The sequence below is a fragment of the Carassius carassius genome, chromosome 38 (assembly GCF_963082965.1).
Source record: "Carassius carassius chromosome 38, fCarCar2.1, whole genome shotgun sequence".
Taxonomy (NCBI): domain Eukaryota; kingdom Metazoa; phylum Chordata; class Actinopteri; order Cypriniformes; family Cyprinidae; genus Carassius; species Carassius carassius.
The window spans coordinates 19,941,743-19,960,363 of NC_081792.1; the positions used below are offsets into that span (position 1 = coordinate 19,941,743).

General features: G+C 38.0%; 2 protein-coding genes across 2 annotated transcripts in view; one reads left to right on the plus strand and one right to left on the minus strand.

Annotated features, from left to right (window-relative positions):
• LOC132119525 (forkhead box protein J3-like) overlaps positions 1–14,461 on the minus strand; it is a 112,923-nt gene extending 98,462 nt beyond the window's left edge. The window contains exon 1 of the mRNA XM_059529568.1: positions 14,214–14,461. The gene's annotated coding sequence lies outside the window, so the exon portion shown is untranslated. The remainder of the gene's footprint in view (positions 1–14,213) is intronic.
• Positions 14,462–15,707: 1,246 nt separating this feature from the next.
• On the plus strand, positions 15,708–18,500 carry LOC132119057 (phosphopantothenate--cysteine ligase-like). The gene is made up of 4 exons (XM_059528807.1): positions 15,708–15,854; positions 16,496–17,037; positions 17,122–17,225; positions 17,640–18,500. Exons 2-4 carry the CDS (start codon positions 16,503–16,505, stop codon positions 17,958–17,960), a joined length of 960 nt encoding a protein of 319 aa, XP_059384790.1. The 5' UTR covers positions 15,708–15,854; positions 16,496–16,502; the 3' UTR covers positions 17,961–18,500.
• Positions 18,501–18,621: the final 121 nt, after the last annotated feature.

The following is an 18,621-nucleotide window of genomic DNA, read 5'->3' on the forward strand; positions in this document are numbered from 1 at the left end:
AATCAACATGTATAAATTGTTAGTAGTCAATTAATGGGGAGATAATCGAAATCGAATCGGTCCGGAAAAATTAATCGTTAGATTAATCGATGCATCGAAAAAATAATCGCTAGATTAATCGTTTAAAAAATAATCGTTTATCCCAGCCCTAATGTGGATTAAATATTTATTTTACACATCCTGCCCCTTGTTGTCCTATAAAACAATTTATATAATGATACAGTATATATAATGGATTGCAGACTTATAAGTGCATTACTGTCACCTAGCTCTCAAATGGACCATTGGCACTCTATCTACAATCTCAATTGGGAGTGTCAATGGTCAATTTGAGAGATAGGTGGCGGTAATGCACATATATGTCTGCAATCTGCCATAAAGCAAGAAGACGACAATGCCTCACGCACCTGCTGCTGAGAATGCACTCGGGAGGACGAGCTCAAGAGAGTTCTAACAGTTTGGACATTGCGTGAATCTGTAATAAAATATAAATACCGTTCAGTTTCTTGCACAGACATTTTGTGTCTTTACACATCAATGTATCGTCACGAAATGCAGGGTTTAATTTGTTTTTGTATGCCCCCCCCCAGTTTTATTGTTTGATTAGTTTGATTTGATGATAGTTTTCTCAAATGAAACAGTTACATGCTCATGAAGTGACACTCAGAGCAGTTTTAGAGATCATGTTGATCTGTTCATGTACTCATATTGAGGCAGCGAAAACACCACAAGCATCGCATGTGTGTGTGTGTGTGTGTGTGTGTGTGTGTGTGTTAGGGCTGTCAACGAAGATTCTAAATTCGAATATGTATTTGAATAGTTTTAAAAAAACGAATTTCGAAGGTGAAAATTAATATTCGAATAAAAATAAAAAATGTGGAAAAAAAGGCCCACAGTAGTAGAGGCGTGGTTGTCTGCTTTGTGAGTGGGAGCGCTAGAGCACCTGAGGGTTCTGGGACAGGTCACAGCCTCACAGGAGTCGCACTTTTTGGCACAGCATCACTGCTGAAAGTTGACGCGTCTTCATGGAAGATGCCAGCAAGTGCAGAGACCAACTCGACCACAGCTGAGAAAATGAGGTAAAATTGTTGACCCGCGAGATAAAGTTGTATGCAAGCTATTTAAGATACAGTTAGCAGTTAGCATACCATTCGACCACTAGCAACATGAGGTCACATCTCAAAAATGTGCACCCAAATGAGCATGGCATAATGTGTGGAACTCCAGCTAAACACTCACGTCTTGACACTTAACGTTACTTTGCATCGCTCGCCGCAAGCACTTTGTCTGCAACACGACAAGAGGCCATAACGGATAAAATAATTTTGTTCATTTGTAAGGACATGAGACTGATCAGTATCGCGGATGGGGCAGGCTTCGGGGAGTTCTGTCAAGCAATGGATCCGAGGTTTGATTATTTATCGTTTCATGTCAAGGAAAAGTTCCATGTTTACCACAGCACAGCTAGCTCGGAGCATTCAATGTCAGTTCTATATGCTGTAAAACTTCAATTAATATTAATAATATTTGTTTCAATCACTGAATGAAGCCTGCTATATTTGGGACAACAGTCGCGACCTTAAATTGCTTGCAAAAAAATTTGTTTGTTCATTTACCTAAACCATTATGCGCAGAGAACATGAGGGTGAGAGAGCGTGAGGTCTGCAATCTTGGCCATTAGTTGATTTCCTTGTTTTTGTGTAGGTAATACGTTGTCATATATGTTTAAGTGGGAATATATGTGGGAAGACGTGGCCTAATGGTTAGAGAGTCGGACTCCCAATCGAAAGAGTCCCGGGCCGGCAGGAATTGTGGGTGGGGGGAGTGCATGTACAGTTCTCTCTCCACCTTCAATACCACGACTTAGGTGCCCTTGAGCAAGGCATCGAACCCCCAACTGCTCCCCGGGCGCCGCAGCATAAATGGCTGCCCACTGCTCCGGGTGTGTGCTCACAGTGTGTGTGTGTGTGTTCACTGCTCTGTGTGTGTGCATTTCGGATGGGTTAAATGCAGAGCACAAATTCTGAGTATGGGTCACCATACTTGGCTGAATGTCACTTCACTTCACTCACTTTAAACTTAAATAGACTATCTATACTCTTTGTATTATTTTTGCCTGTTATTGACGTAATGCGTGTCATTGACAACATGCGCAACCAGATGTTCGAATAGTTCGAATATTCGTGTATTTTTTAGAGGGAATATTCGAACGTCATTTTTGAGCAATTTTGACAGCCCTAGTGTGTGTGGTAAATGAAACTGCGCATCTGCGCCATTTATTCACACAGAGGCACACAGAACATGCTGGATTAATATTCACAGATACTAGTTCATGTCGCGTTTTGATTTAATTGTACCAACCTACATCTGATTTAGGGGTGTGCGATATGACTATTTTTGATCGTGGACAATAAAAACGTCTCCACGATCTGCTTTTGAAGAAATATCGAAGTATCGTACTACAGCGCACATTAGTGTTGGGCGATATGGTCATTTTTCAAATCGTCATATCGTCAGCCCGTGAGATCGACGATACACAATATTATCGAGCATGGGTGGAGCAAGAGAGAGACTCTTTGTTCTTGTCATAGCATAACTATTTGGTGTTTTAAACCGCGCAGGTGCACGAGAGAGAGCCTATGTAGTCACCAATAATCAAAAAAAAATTACTTTCAAACATACTGACTGATTTAAATAACGTTAAATATAAAAATACTGTGTTTAAAACAGCTAGTTCAAACATAGTCGGGCGCAACTGTCATATCGCAGGTCCGCATCTGCGCAGGGAAGTTATCAGTCTAAATGTTCTGCAAAATCAGTCAACGGAGAAAATCAATAGCAGATTTCATTTAAAGTCCAACAGTTAAACACTAATATTGGGCATAAACGAACATTTAAATATAAAGTATTTAAAACAGGTAAGTTGATATATTTGTAGTAAAGTTGAATTGAACTGATGCATCACTCATACAGCGCTCCGGACCGCGCGCCTCATGACGAGTCTGACGCACCGTCACAGAAACAAGAATGAGATGCATTCTAACATAACTGTGGCATTAAACTCAGTTAGTGAGGGCTCGTTTAATATATTGCACATACAGTATATAGGCCGTTTAGATTACTTGTTAAAGTGCAATGAAATACCTTATATCTGCAGACGATGTACGTCTGTTTGTGGATGGAGACTTTGTAACGGCCAAAACTATGTATTTTGCATGCATTACATTACAGTGCGGTGTGCATGAAAATAATAAAAAGGCGGCAGTTTGAACTTATAGTGGTTCTCACGTAGTCCTTCTACGTACGTCATCACCACATAGTGTGTTTTATAGTGATGCACCGAAATGAAAATTCTGCGCCGAGACCGAAAATTTAGGATGCACTTGGCCGAAAACCGAAACTGAAGCCGAAAATGGCTTCTTTTAAAAACGTATATATATATATTGCTTGGATTTAATGGATCTGAATTGAAAATTCACAATATAATAATCAAACTTTTATTAACAGTTACATAACAAAACAAAATATTTTTTACAATAAATATAAATAATAATTATTCTTCAAGATTTATGTTCCATCAAATAAAATAGTTTTTTAAAAATTGTGCAAAAAAATCCACAATTTTGGAGATTTTTGCAGAACAAATGTTACATATTGCAACTTTGGTGTCCTCTCGTATAGGGCTGTCACTTTTTGTGAAAAAAAAAATCCTGTTCGATTTTTGAGACATAGGCAAAGTGTTCATTGAATTGTTAGTAAATTGCCTATATTTGGCGTTGATCCGTTTTTCAACGCCAAATATAGGCAAATCCACTGACAACTAAACAGGCATTAGGGCGAACGTAAAGAGGGCGCTTGAGACGCGCACAAGTCAGCAATGTGGACTGCCATAACATCAATGAAAAACATTACTGAAGGCTACATTGATATTATGCACTAATAGGCTGTGTGTGTGTGTGTGTGTGTGTGTGTGTGTCAGAACCTGCCGTTGCTGTGTGACGCGCGTTCGCTGCGAGCGTATAGTGACGAGCTGGACGCGCTCCGAGAGAAGGCCGTTAAAATCGATTGCCTGTTTTCGTTTTCGAAACTTGTGTTGGTTGGTCCGATCGATTGTGCAGCTTTTGTGACAAGCTTTTTTTGATTGTGACAGCCCTTTGACATGCTTAATCTTTGATAGGCAGACGCGTGATAACAGCTCGACCGTGAGTGAAACCTCGCTTGTGCACGGATGGGAGGGGCGGGTGACATTCATTTTCGGTTTACGTTTTTGGCTGTTTTTTTTATTTCGGCCCGAAACCGATAATGCCATTTCAGCCGAAATTTTCGGCGGCCGAAATTTCGGTGCACCCCTAATTATTATTATTATAATCTAATACATTAATTGATTATCGACAGAGAATTCTGCTTATGTCGATATCTCTGACGATCGTCGATACACGATACTATCGTCTATCGGCACAAACCTAGCGCACATTTTATCAGCAGCAGTTCTGGCGCCTCTGTCGTATACTGTACAATGCCACATACATTCACAGCAGTGTTTACTCAGTGGTAGAGTTACGCTCTCATTATTTGCATACAGCCGAAGTGCATGCGTTAAAGCCTGTCAAACAGCACCTGATTACTGAACTAAGTTATACGTATTTTGCGCTTATACTGTCAAAACAAACAAGGTAGACTCAAGTTGGTTATGTGTAAAATGAAAGTAAACCGTTGAGATAAAAACGTACACGTCAGTATATTAAATGCGTGCAGGTCTTAAAGGGATAGTAGGCCTATTAAACATACAGCCTACTGTCATTACTGTCAAGGGATAAATCACCCTAAATTTAATTTCTGTCATTATTTACTCACTGTCACGTTGTCCCAATCCTGTATTAATTTCTTTCTAGTGCTGAACACAAAATAAGATATTTTGAAGAATGTGGGTAACCAAACAGTTGCTGGTCCACAGAATTAGATAGTAACAAAAAATACTATGGAAGTCACTGTGGACCAGCAACTGTTTGGTTTTCCATGTTCCTCAAGTTAGCATTTGTGTCCAGAAGAAGAAAGAAATTCATTCAGGTTTAAAACCACTTTTGAGTGAGTAAATGGTGGTATAAAAATAAAACACTATGAGAGAATTGACAGACAGCTGACTGAATTTTTATTTTTGGGTGAACTATACCTTTAACATGAATAAAACAACAAAACACTGCTCTGGACTGAAGAAATGTAATATAGTTGCTTTAGGAATCAGTTTATATAGTGTTTTATTTTTATATTTGTTCTAGGGGTGGGCAATATCTCGGTATTCTTTAAACACGATATGGATTTTGACATATCATATATATCGATATATTGTTTATAATTAATTCTGATTCCGCCACTTTGCTTGTTTGCCTTCTCTATGCTGTGCTCGCCCCCGCCTCCTTGATTTTGTTCCCCCTCCCCTCGCGTGTTGTCTCATTGAACATAGCGTTGTCCGCAACCAGACCGGAGGCTACAGAACTAATTTAAAAAAAAAAAAGACAACTGGCTCCATTATATGGAGATACCTCAGTTTTAAGGCGTTGGGCGAACAGCAGGCAGATGTCTACTGTAGGGCCCTATGATTTCCGCGATACAGAAAACGTGGACGGAATCGCGGAATCCAGTCATAAAAACGGAATTTACAGTTTAACGTGGAATGTCACGGAATTTATCAAATTTTGAATGAATTAATCAAAAGTAGGTCTTTGCACTATTATTAGAATAGTTTGCATTATTACTAGACAGACTGCCCAACTCTAGTCCAATAACCTTTGTAAACATTCACAGGAGAACACACACACACACACACACACACACACACACACAAAAAACAACAACCTAGGGCTGTGCAATTAATCAAAAAAAAAACGTTTGATTTAGATTTTGGCCTGCAACGATTATGAAAATACAATAATCGAGATGAAACTATTATTGCACCCCATTCCACTCCCTTTGCAGCGCTGCGCTTTCATTCCTCCATAAAAGCCCAATTTCCCATGCAAATCAGTAAAATCATGAAATTTGCAAAATGGGACGTGCTTGATTTATCGAAGTATATTTATTCATGATTTTAAAAGCATGAAAAATAACTTGCACTGCTCCTCAGGAAGAGATATGCGCTCCGAGACGGAAGAGAACTCGGACATGTATAGTCATCTTTTAGCTCAAGGTGCGAGCCTAAATGGTCAAATACATGCAAAAATGTCAAAATGCTGCACTTGGTGATTATTCATGTATACCTTCGTTGGTCATGTAATAAATGACTGTAAAGAGTTAAAAATGAAAATACGTGTGTAACAGTAATTTTGATCCGTGTGGGACAGCAGGCTATGTTTTATTTTACATTTGATTATTCATTTCTGTAGTAGGCTGTACCACGCTACATGATCCTTTTTCATATAAACTGCAATAAATACAAAACTAGAGCCAAACTAAAACTGAAATGAGACATTAATAATAAATAGTATAGTGAATAAATTAAATAATCATACTGCTTGCGACTTGCATACAAAAACATTAAAGCACCATATGTTTTATTTGTATCTTTTTACTCTATTGCATTTGTTCCTTTGCTTTTTTTTTATTTTTATTACTGACAGTTTAATTATTTTCAATAATTTTGAGGACTTTTTGTTTGTTTGTTTGAAATTCTGCTGGTCTCTAAAATGTAGATGTCATAGCAACCTTATTTACTGGAAATACATATTTGATATGCATCACTATCTTTAAATAAATCACTCATATAAAGTTTTGGTTATATGGCCCCCTCATTTTTGCCATAATTGAGCAGCCCTACAACAACCCCACAAAACTAGACACTTCCAAACTGAATTTTCAATGCTGAACTATTATCACCAACACATATAGCTGGACTCCAAACAAAAACAAACAAACAGAACATCATAAAAGTGAGTGTAGACACCAGGTGCTGCTTCCTCCTCTCAGGCAGCCACTGGCGGGTTCACTCCAAGGGCTAGGATTCCAGTCGGCCTATTTAAGAGAGATGACTCAGCCGGCCCAACCCGATGTCAGTGGTGTCAGCCACCAAGGGATCTGGCATTCTAAAGACCTATTGATCAGAGTAGCTCATGTCTCATCACTGACAAACCAACACAGGGCCAACAGCACTGACCAAGCCTCCAAAAGCTTTGGAGTCAAGCAGGGATGAGCGTGCCCCTCCCCCATCTCGAGTTAATTCAAGCTGTGCAAAGGGAGCAGCACAGAGTCCAAAGGAAATATGACTCATTTGAGTAGCATGAGGCATTCTCCACAGAACTCTTGTTTGTTAAGTGAGAGAGGCCAGTTGAATGCACAAGTGTGAGACGTCAGGAGCAGAAGGGGGCTTCGAGGGGGAAGCAGAAATCACTTTTAGTGTCAGTTACATCATCTTAAAGATCCGTTCCCCCAGTTTCACTGAGCACTTATTTGGCTTCATTCAAGGACTTTCTGAAGCATAAAGACAGAATCATTCCCTTTTAAGAAGAATGTTAAGAACGATTTAGTGCAACAGAAACTATTAGTCAATGGAGTCAAAAGGTTGAAAACATTAAATACATCACAAGAGAACGACAACACTGTAACTTGATCTCAGTAGTGTGCTAAATGCACTTTCTGTGCCAGTTTTACCTATGATGAAAACCACAGCAGGCCTGTAATGATGCTGTAAACACATTGTAATCAGAAGACAGGTGAGACAGTCAAAGACAAGAGCACCTCAGACTGACCAGACAAGATTATGCAAAATGGTGCTGTTGAACCTCTCGTAATTACATAATCGCCTGTTCATGATTACTGAGATAGGAGGGATCACTGAACACTTAAGTTAGCATACTTTAAAATCAAAAATCAAAAAATCATTTGAATACAGAAATGCATAAAATTACAAAGGAAAGTTTGAGAAATAATGGTCAAATAATATCTCTAATCTGAGTCTCTAAATGTCCTCCATTAAAGAAGGAATGACAATCTCACTGACACTTTAACAACAGTAGTTTATATTAAACTTATACTGTAACTAAACTTAACAAAAAATTACAATCCTGACACCACTAACTGTAATATTACTTCACCAGTTCTAGGCAAACATCACATGGTGCTACTTCACTGGTCAGGCTATGAAGCATTTACATTCTACTCTGATCAAGAATAACATTGAGTATTCCTTCAGAACACTTAATGCAACCAGCAAACATTTTTATGAAGCTTTACCATTTCTCAAGGAGAAGAAGAAACGCAACACTGTGGTATTGAGATTTACTTGAAAGTTCTTCTAGCAAGGCTTAAAATAAACTGTTAAAATAAATTTCGCTGCTTCAAAAAAATGACCTTAAGCATTGTTCAGTTCCCCAATTAGCATAAGAGCTTTAAATCCTTTTAAAAAATGTTTAGAAATCGATAATAAATGCAACACTATTTAAAATTAAAATTGTATACATTTAAAGCCAACTTTAAAAACAAAACTTGAACATTTCCACTACACTAAACCCATTAGCTTTATTAATCAGATGAATGTTTGTATTACAGCTTTGGCTACTCAAAGACTCTCATTTGGGAGAAATGAACCAAAACATGGAGGGAACTGGGCAGAAATTGCTCTCAGAGCACAGAGCATGGATAATTGTCCATCTTTAGCAAGTTATTAGGGCTTCTCCAGAAGTGCAATTGTAACTACAGCTGAGTGTGCAGTAAGCTAAAGTAATTAAAATGGTTATTAAATGGTATTAGCCAAGCTTGATTATTATTACTTAAGCTGTGTAATCTAGGTAAAACCCTTTTCCTGCTCACAGCGTCCGTTACCTTTAGCAGGCACTAAGTGAAAAACACTGTGCTGCTCTATGGTTTTAAGAGACAAGACACAAAAAGTCCTCCAATTCCACTGTGAGTGATGCTCCCTTGCAGACAGGCCTTTTTTTGGCAAGGATAAATAAGCAATGCAGCAATAAATTTTTCTGCAGTCATACCGAAAGAAATGAACATACACCAAGGTATATCCCCACAAAGTTCAATGACGTGCCTGTGGTGAACAGAGGGAATGTGTAGTCAAATTGGTAACACTGCATGGTTAATGAAAGTGACTGACTGCATGCAACCTGTTGAGACCACAAAATGCTACAGTAGACTGGGGACGAGGTTAGTCAAACCAACACATGAGCAAAAAAAGGCAGCCAAGGCCACGTTTGCACTCATGAAAAACTTGATCTGGAAAGCAGAATGGGTCTCCAGCCAGGTATTGGGGGCGGATGACACATAATCTGTCCACTCCACTGCATATCTGGATTTCCAAATGCTTTTGGATCCACCAGTGCAGCACAGCACAGACCAACATCTAATAAAGCTCTCTGTACATAGAGAGACTGGTAGAGCTCTAGCAGAGAATTTCAGCATTAATAAAAAATGAAAGTGTAGTGCTTCGGTAGATCTGTGCTCCTCTTCCCAGGGGTGGATGGTGGGGGTTTGAAAAACTCTGAACCAGTGCAGCATTCCCATATCCACCCATATCTAGTGAGGAGCTCTTTAAAAATTCATTAATTTACAGCAAAAATAGATTAAAGCACCCAGCTGAGCAAAACTCGAAATTTGGCTCCTGAATACCATTAATAATGAAATAGCTCCCAAAAGCCCCAGGGGTTTCGCCTGGAGAAACGGTGTTGGCTTCAGCTCACCTCGTAACACCTTGTGAAAGGCTCATTTTTATTTTGTAAGTGCTAAATTATTTTAATTGTCATTCATGAGAATTAATATGTTCAAAATTGTTCTGCTATTCAACATCAATACATTTTCAAATCTGATCATAGCCTGAAACTGCAACACTAGCAACCAGTGGCCCAAAAATGCCTGGAACTGCAGTTACTGTAATTGCTCTGGTCAGTTCTAAACGAGGTTCACTTAAGTGCAATTATCCCCCAGTGATCTTTCACATAAAGAGACTTTTTAAACATGAAAAAGTGGGCTCACACAATATGACTGCAAACAAGATTCAAATTGGAATTGGAGATGAATGTCTTCATAGCTCATCTGCATTCTAGCGATGAACGGCTTTGCTAATGATGCATCTTTTCTGACTTTTACGACTAGCAAAGCAAAGCTCTATATAGCTTCTTACCACAACAAGAGCCTCGGATTGGAAGGCGTTATTGCAACAGCCTTAAATGGACAATGAAAATAGACAGACCAAAATGGTTGACCAGTTGTCCAAGAACAGATTAATTCGTACAACTGACAAGTAAAACATCGTTGGTGACAAAAGATACAAAACTTCTTAAAGCACACTTTAGCATCCTGAGCATGAGTTTTGCTTTTGAAGGCCAAAATACCTTATAGTAAAACCCTTTCAGAATCTTGGTCTCTTAATTCATTATTTACAGTGATAGACTAAAAGATCAATCTTGAGTAATCTTTTTTTTTCAATTGAGATTCAACATGAAAATCGATTGAAATTGAGATATCAAAAGGTTTACTAGTCTTTCAATCTTAGACTAGCTGATTATGAAAATTTTCTATCACATCCCTGATATAAAAGGAAAAGAGAAGATCCTGAAACAGGACAGTAATATTAATGATGGCAGCTTGTCTGAACTAACACTTCTTACCAAAATGTAAATGATTCTGCATTTAACTAAAAAAACATGAATTAATAATTAAACATCAGCATTGCAAGAGTGCTATGTTCTTTAAGTCATAGCAATTTCTATGCCTAACAAGAACCAACATGCAATACTGACAGCCACTGAGGGTTGCAGAAAGTAAACAAGAAAGTACAAAGCACAGAAAAGTAACAAAAAGCATTTTAATCCAGATATTTAATGTCATCACCAGGGGGAGCGAAGGAGCAATCAAACAAGTGGTTACCTGATGGGCAGTTTCTGAGCAGGGGAAGCCATGCATTTAGCTTGCCTGGACCCCATTTACGAACAGGAGTCTGATAACTTCATCTCACAGACAGCCATTTAAATAATCACTTTTAAAAGCCTCGACAGGGCTGGGCAAAGGGCCACCGCTGCATTCCAAATGAAATATTGGTATGCGAAAGGTGAGGGGCTGTCTCTTCTTTGCTCACGTCAAGACTGCTCAATCTGCAAATGTCTTGCTGCTAATTCAAAGTCATTACAGCGATTTCAACATCACAAACTAAAATCTGTCTGATTGTGAAAATTTAATGGAGAAAATGGCAAGCAAACCACTTGTTGCAACCAGACAGAAAAAGAGAGAATTTGATACACTGGTTTCACACAACACAAATGTAAGAGAACAGATGTTTTTGCAGCACAGCTGGAGAAAGGCTTAACTTTTCTAAATGTGGGACAAAATCTCATCAACCAATTCAGCAGAGGGGGGGGGGGGGATGCTAATGCCTCAGAAAACACTGTAAATAGTGTAATGGTAAAGACAGCTCATTACACTGAACACCGTATAGCTCCCACGTATAAAAAATAATAACACAGTCACCAAAGATCTAAAGCTCCATACAATGCCCTATTTGGCATGTAGCCTATGGCGCTGTTAGTGATGATAAAGTAGGTGGAATGCATAAAGCCAGCAGTTTCCAGGTGAGTTTACACATAGCGGCAGGATGCCCACTGATGCCTGAGGGCAAGACGGAGACAAGTCTGTATGCAATACTGCAGCGGAGGCCTCGTCAGATCCTGACATGGGAACAGTTATGGTACACTACAACAGATGCCATGCTTATGTTCTTTAACAGCTCCCATTCCAGACTATTTAGCTAATCACTAATGAACAACATACAGAACAAGTTGAAAGATAAAAGACACCTCAGAGGTAATACCTTTTCTTAAGACAGCATTTAAAACTGGAAAAAAAAATTACATTTCATGTCCTCATCATATATGCATGAACATATTGGAAAAAAATATTAGAAAAATACTAATGATGTGAACCGTATTTTTTTATCTTTTTTTAAACCAACATAGATGAATTTTAAACATACTAATATTTCAGGTGCTTTATTTTTTTCTTTATATAATTGAAATGATTCAAACTAAACAAGTATTACCTGGTAATACATTTATAGGTTTTTCCTGTATTCTCAATATCATCTTTCACCTTGTTAGTGTTTTCTAATATCTATGTAACATATTTCATAAAATGGGCCTACGTTTATCTAACAAATGCTAATGACATCATATATACTGCTGTTCTTCCATTTTACATCAACACAAATGTACAGAACATTACATAGATCAAAATGTACAGCATAAGTTTCATGACTCATATTACCTTTTATACAAATTTTCTTAATGCAATAATTGTAAATACTAAAAGGCAGCAGTTTCAGCACAAAAACCACCAGGCATGTTCTGACAGGCAACTGATGGTTCAATCATTTTCTGCGTTCTGTGGGCTGACAACCCAAAGACAAACAAGTCTGGTGCTAGCGTGAATCTTTCACACTATTGTACTGCTACACTGACTGGGTGGGGAAAATATGTCCCGGGTAGTTCACATATGTCCATCATTCAATATTTTAAGCATGCTAGTACATAATTCAACAGTCTCTCCATTCGTACTTTACTCTCTAAGTGAATGAGGAGGGGGAGAAAATATCATAACTCTCTAAATGCCGTTGCTCAATCCTCATCAGGCCAATACAAATGTAACCTGCATGCAAAAATATGCAGAAAAGCTGTCATTGTCAACATAGGACAAGACACAACAGTCAAAACAATTGTCTTTTCATGCACTGGTCAATTTTGAGATATTAGTTATATTGCTTCTATAACATGTCTTCTTTCATACAAAGAGAAAAAGCACCAATTTTTTTTTTTTTTTTGCATCTGTAGAATTTAATTACAATACATAACTTTTAAAGGCTGTTCTTTCAGAATGAAAGAGTTTTTTTTATTTTTTTCTCCTGTACTGAGCAATAATCCTTTAGTAGCACTTAAGAGTTTTATTCCTATCTATATTCTGTATTTACTGAGTAGCTTATTTATATACCACTTACCAGACTGTTTATAACATTTTAATACTGTGGCCAGTATTATCTGATTTATGAAGTGATCGAGATACCCAAAAAAAAAAAAAATCGCTATGTAAATTTGAACTCTAAATTCGTCAACAAAACGATACAAGAATTACATTTTGCAACTACGCAAATAAATGCATATTTAATTATATTACACCTCATTTGCACAAAAACTGGAATACAAAACAATTGCCAAATTGTATATTAATCAACTGGGGAAGTATACTGATATCTAGGTACCATATTCGCCTGTGGTGTCTTGCCTTAATGTAAAATTATAAACTTTACGTTAGACATCGCGATATAAACAACAAGAAAACTCATTCAGAGCAGCTAAAGGGGAACATCCAAATAACTGACACACAGTGGGTCACATTCCAGCAGCTAAACAGACGGGGGACTAGTCTTGCATTGACTAGATAATATGACAGTCTATGTCTATATATATTATATGTATGCAATCTTACAAATATTGCTCAATGTATGATCAGAACTATTATTATAACCTGTCGTCAAATTTACTTAAAGGGCTAATTCATCCAGCATATGCAGACAGAGAGGTAAATAACTCATGCACAACTTCATAAAGTCAAACTAAAAATCTGAATAACGCTCCATAAACAATCTTACACCTCTTGTTCGCAAAAAAAAAAACCGTGAGGATATATGCATTTTAATGGCACCACAACATGGCCAGGATTTGTATTTAAAATGACACGCAGCTGCCGCGCGTCTGTTTCCAAAATATTAATAGATACGGCCTCCACTTCCAACTACTGTTAGTTGACAGGACCAAAAGTTGCTCGTTTGGCAATTTCCTTCCAGCTCGGCTTACTGACCGAGTTTCAAACACAAATATTGCAAGTCAAATACGCGAACAAATAGCAGGCGAGCTAAAGTAAAACTGACGGCTAATTAGCATCTCATTCTCCTTGCCTGTTTGACAAAAAACGTATTGGCGGCTACTGGGCTAGCTGCTTGCTAACTAAACTTGTTCTGCTGTGACAGTGGAGCATGCAGTGTCCCCACCTGCCCCCGACCAACGGCGGCAGCGGCAGCAGCATACCACTTGAGGCCTGAACGTCCGTCCTTCCGCTCTGCTCAGAACTTAAGCACCACACAACTAATACTTAAAGCCGTCCATTTTTCGCGGGCCCTGACTTCAACTTCGCAAGCTCCATGTCGCGAGCTCGTAAGGTTCACCCGCACTCACCCGGGCTCGTGTCCGCTCCTGGAGGCCAGTGCAGGTCTGTCAAAGTTAGCCGTCCCCTCCCCTTCCTTTTTTCGATTACAGCTCCCTCTATCTCCCCGAAACGAGCCTCAGCTCTCCGTGTTTATCGTGGGTTTTGGGACCCGCAATCCCTTTACCGGTTTGTCCGTGGCGTCTCCTAGCTTCTCCGCCTCTCTCTCGCTCTTTTCGTTTTTCTCTCTGAATAGCTAACATCCGGGGACTTGCGCGGATCAAAAATCCGGAACTACTTTTGGATATTAGCCGGAGAACGGCCCACTGTACCAAGCTGCGACAGGCTTTGCAGCCGGAAAGTAGTGCCTTTAGTGTACGAGCATTATCACGAATTCATAAATGGCTTTTCTTCAGCACAACCATACCCATCTGATAAAAAAACAATTTCGAAAATTAAATGTAGGGTCTAATCGATTTAATCATAAATCCTTTGTCGAAAGAGTAGCTGTATATCCGAATATACATTTAAAAGGTTTAAAAGGAAGATGGTTTTATGCGGTTAATATTGTTTCTCTGGGTTTAAATTAGGCAATTCATGTATGTTGAGTTGTCACAGTGGATTGTGACTTCGTCCGTATTCTTCGGAACTATTTTCAATAGTAATCAGTATTTAAAATATTAATTGCCTATTCGGTTAATAAGAAACATTATTACTGCATATAGCAGTGCAGTTATTAAAGCTTTTGGCACATGGATAACTATAAATGTAGGCCTACTAATATATTTTTTTCTAATAAAAGAGAGGGACAGCACCCCAAAGGTATTTAATAAAATAATAATAGTAATAATAATACATTATATAAAGACGTTTCCCCACTGTGCTCTGTTTGTCTGGAGGAAGAAATAAATATTCCTCATTTGTTTTACTTTTGTAGTACACCCACTGATCTATAATAGAGAAGTACATAAATAGTCATATTCAGAGAATAGTCATAATATAGATGAGTGGGTGCACCACGTGTTTATGGTTTCAATTAACGTCACATTTATTTTATTTTATTTATTTATTTTAATTATTATTGTTATTTTAATAGTTGCGAATCTTAAAATAATGAGTATTTATTAATTTGTAGGATGTGTAAATGTTTAATTTACAATGCGAAGTTTTCAAGACCCAGTCCTAAATGTTTGCAAAATTATTTGCAGCTTTTAAACTGAGAAACACTTTTCCTCTTGTATATCTTAGACAATGCTGCCCCCCTGTGAACCTGAATGTGAATTACATATTTTACAAATATTTTGCAGTTCATTCCTTCTTCAAATCCTACATTTGAAATGTATTTGATATATTGGATGGATGATTATGCCACTGTTTACTGACCACTCTCCTTCTATTACCTCTGTTTTCTTGTGTACTTTCTTTTGTCTTTCATACCACTGTGATCCATGTTACCCATAAAAACAGAAAGAATCACAGTCATCTGAAAACCTTTATTTTGGAATTTTCTGAAAGAGCCTATCAAAACATACGAAGCTGCGCATGCGCACATCAACCATAATAGGTTGCGGGAACTGGTCTTACTGATCTGTCAGACCCTAAGACCAAGTTTGAAAGGTTCATTCGCTGGTGAATTATATTCTTTATCGGTTTATTTGTGAGTGAGCAAACAGGTAAACCCTTGATTACACACTGAACACACTGAACACACTACACTTTATATTTATATACACATACACTTAATTTATCTAACACACATACTTAGTATACACTTAAATTTTGCACATAATATACATGTACATACATAACTGCATTTTTGTAATATACCTGCCTACAATTGTCAATTTGTATATTGTCATTCCTTGTCTACTTATTTGTATTTTTTGTATTTTTATATTCTTTTATTATGTGTTTTATGTTCTGTCGCTGTCATTCTGTTGTACTGCGGAGCTTCTGTCACGAAAACAAATTCCTCGTATGTGTAAACATACCTGGCAATAAAAGCTCATTCTGATTCTGATTATCGTATTATGTTAATTTATCCATATCAACGCGATAATAAGAGATGATTACGCTGACAGCGAGAATGTATCTTTCTCACACTTAACTTTAATTTCGTGTTAGAATTTCGTCAAATATTCATCTGACCGTAACTGACCAACAGTGTATTGCTCAGGGACAATTATGTAGCATGTAATGTCATAATACTTAAAAATCCGTCTGATCTTCTTGAGCTCATGTTTAATTCAAAATGGTCACTCATAAACACATGCAAATTAGTAACTCTTTAATAACTAAAACTTTATTCTTTTAGGTTTACAATGGCCCACTCTGAGCCTTCGGCCTCAAAGGCAGTGGATGGAGGACTGTCTGAGGAGTTTTCGGTCCCCTCTCATGCGGAGGAGGTCAAGAAACTCATGGCAGATTTTGCTGAACATCACGGATCAGCCGGGCGCAGAGTAGTCCTCATCACCTCTGGAGGAACTAAAGTGCCTCTGGAATCCCGGACAGTACGGTTCCTGGACAACTTCAGCAGTGGTCGACGAGGGGCCTCCTCTGCAGAGTATTTTCTGGACTCAGGCTATGCAGTAATCTTTCTGCACAGGCATCGTTCTCTCTACCCATACACTCGTCTGTACACAGGGGTCAATTTACTGGATAGCTTACGATCAGAGAGTGTAGAGGAAGATGCTAGTCAGATCCTGGTGGATCAGAACGCACTTCCAAACATCGCAAATGTTTTAAAGCGCTATCAGGAGGTGAAGGCAGCAGGATTGCTGCTGCCGGTGGAATTCAACACCTTGTCGGAGTACCTCCATCTACTCAAGGCTGCAGCTCAAGCATTAAGCTCCATAGGTGAACAACGCCACTTTTTGATTACTTGAGGCTGAGTACATTTGTTGTGGGATTACTAGTTTCATTTCTGTTTTTCCCTCCTAGGGTCCAAGGCTATGTTTTATTTGGCTGCTGCTGTTTCTGATTTCTACATCCCAGCATATGAAATGCCAGAACACAAAATCCAGTCCTCTAACGGGCCGCTTCAGGTGTTGTGTAATAAATACAAATATTAATTCAGTCTTCTAGGCCAGGGGTTTTCAATCTCTTAGATTGCCACAGACCCCCAAATATGATCATACTCATGCAAGGGACCCTAATTCTAAAATCAAATTTGAAAAAGCAGCTGCATATTTTCATGGATAAAGACCAAATTCATGTGAAAAATTAATATGATAAATTATTTTAATATTTATTTTATTACGTTACATTAATGTTTTTCTACTCACTAAAGTACTGTGCTGTTCTTTATAGTATTTAAAATGTGTAGATAGATAGCTAGATAGATAGATATAAGAAGTTCATGGCTTATTTATTTTTTTATTTTACACCCCTCTGCTAGACTACATTTAGTTAATCTAGGCTCCAAACAACATATAACGTGCTTGTTTAATGTTATTTAGATAAGTATGAAGATGGTTCCCAAGATGCTGTCCCCACTGGTGAAGGACTGGGCACCTAAGGCATTCGTCATCTCTTTCAAGCTGGAAACGGACCCCTCCATCCTTCTGGAGCGAGCACGGCGTGCCTTAGAAACATACAACCACCAGGCAGTGGTTGCCAATGTTCTCGACACACGCCGTGGTTATGTGGTTGTTGTCACCAAGGACACACAACAAGAACTGGTCCTCACAGATGAGGAAGTGCAAAAAGAGGTAGAGATTGAGGAGAGGATTGTCAGTAATCTGACTGCAGCACACAGTAAATTCATGTCTAGGGTATAAAAACTGTGCTGTGATTTTGTAGCATGTACTGTAGGCTCAAGGCAGATCTGGGATCAGTTTTTGTTGTATTGTAATAATTCTGGTTCAGATTTGAAATAGAAAAACTGTTCCTGGAAAGTTGACTTCTGTTTGTGTCGTTCCAATTGACATCTGCAAGTTCAGAAACTCCTCTGTTGTGAAATTCATTTGTTTTTTTTTAGAGATCTTATCATTTCCTTTATATCAGTTTCCTCTATAGAAGAAAGATCTTTTCATCTACTTTCTTTGGATTTTAATCAGTTAAAATAAAATATGCTCCAGCAATTATTATATTAATGTTCCCTTTGCTTAGTAAGTTCATCTGAAAGAAATCACATGCTTTAACAGCTGATGTAAATTAAAACTTAAATATTACATAATGTACGTGTAATGTATAAAAAATAAACTTGCTGCAATGAACATTAAATGTGTTAATACTTTTGAGGTTTAACATTTTAATATGCTAATAGTTTTGAAATGCACATATCACCAAAATAACTAATAAATAGCAATTTACTGTGACCAGAACTTGGTGTTATTTTATTTGCTGTTTGAGCAGTTGCTCAAAGCATGTCAAATCCATCTGTTAATATCTGTGGTAGTGAGTATAAACATTGCATAAACAACATTTGCAGAAAAGTCC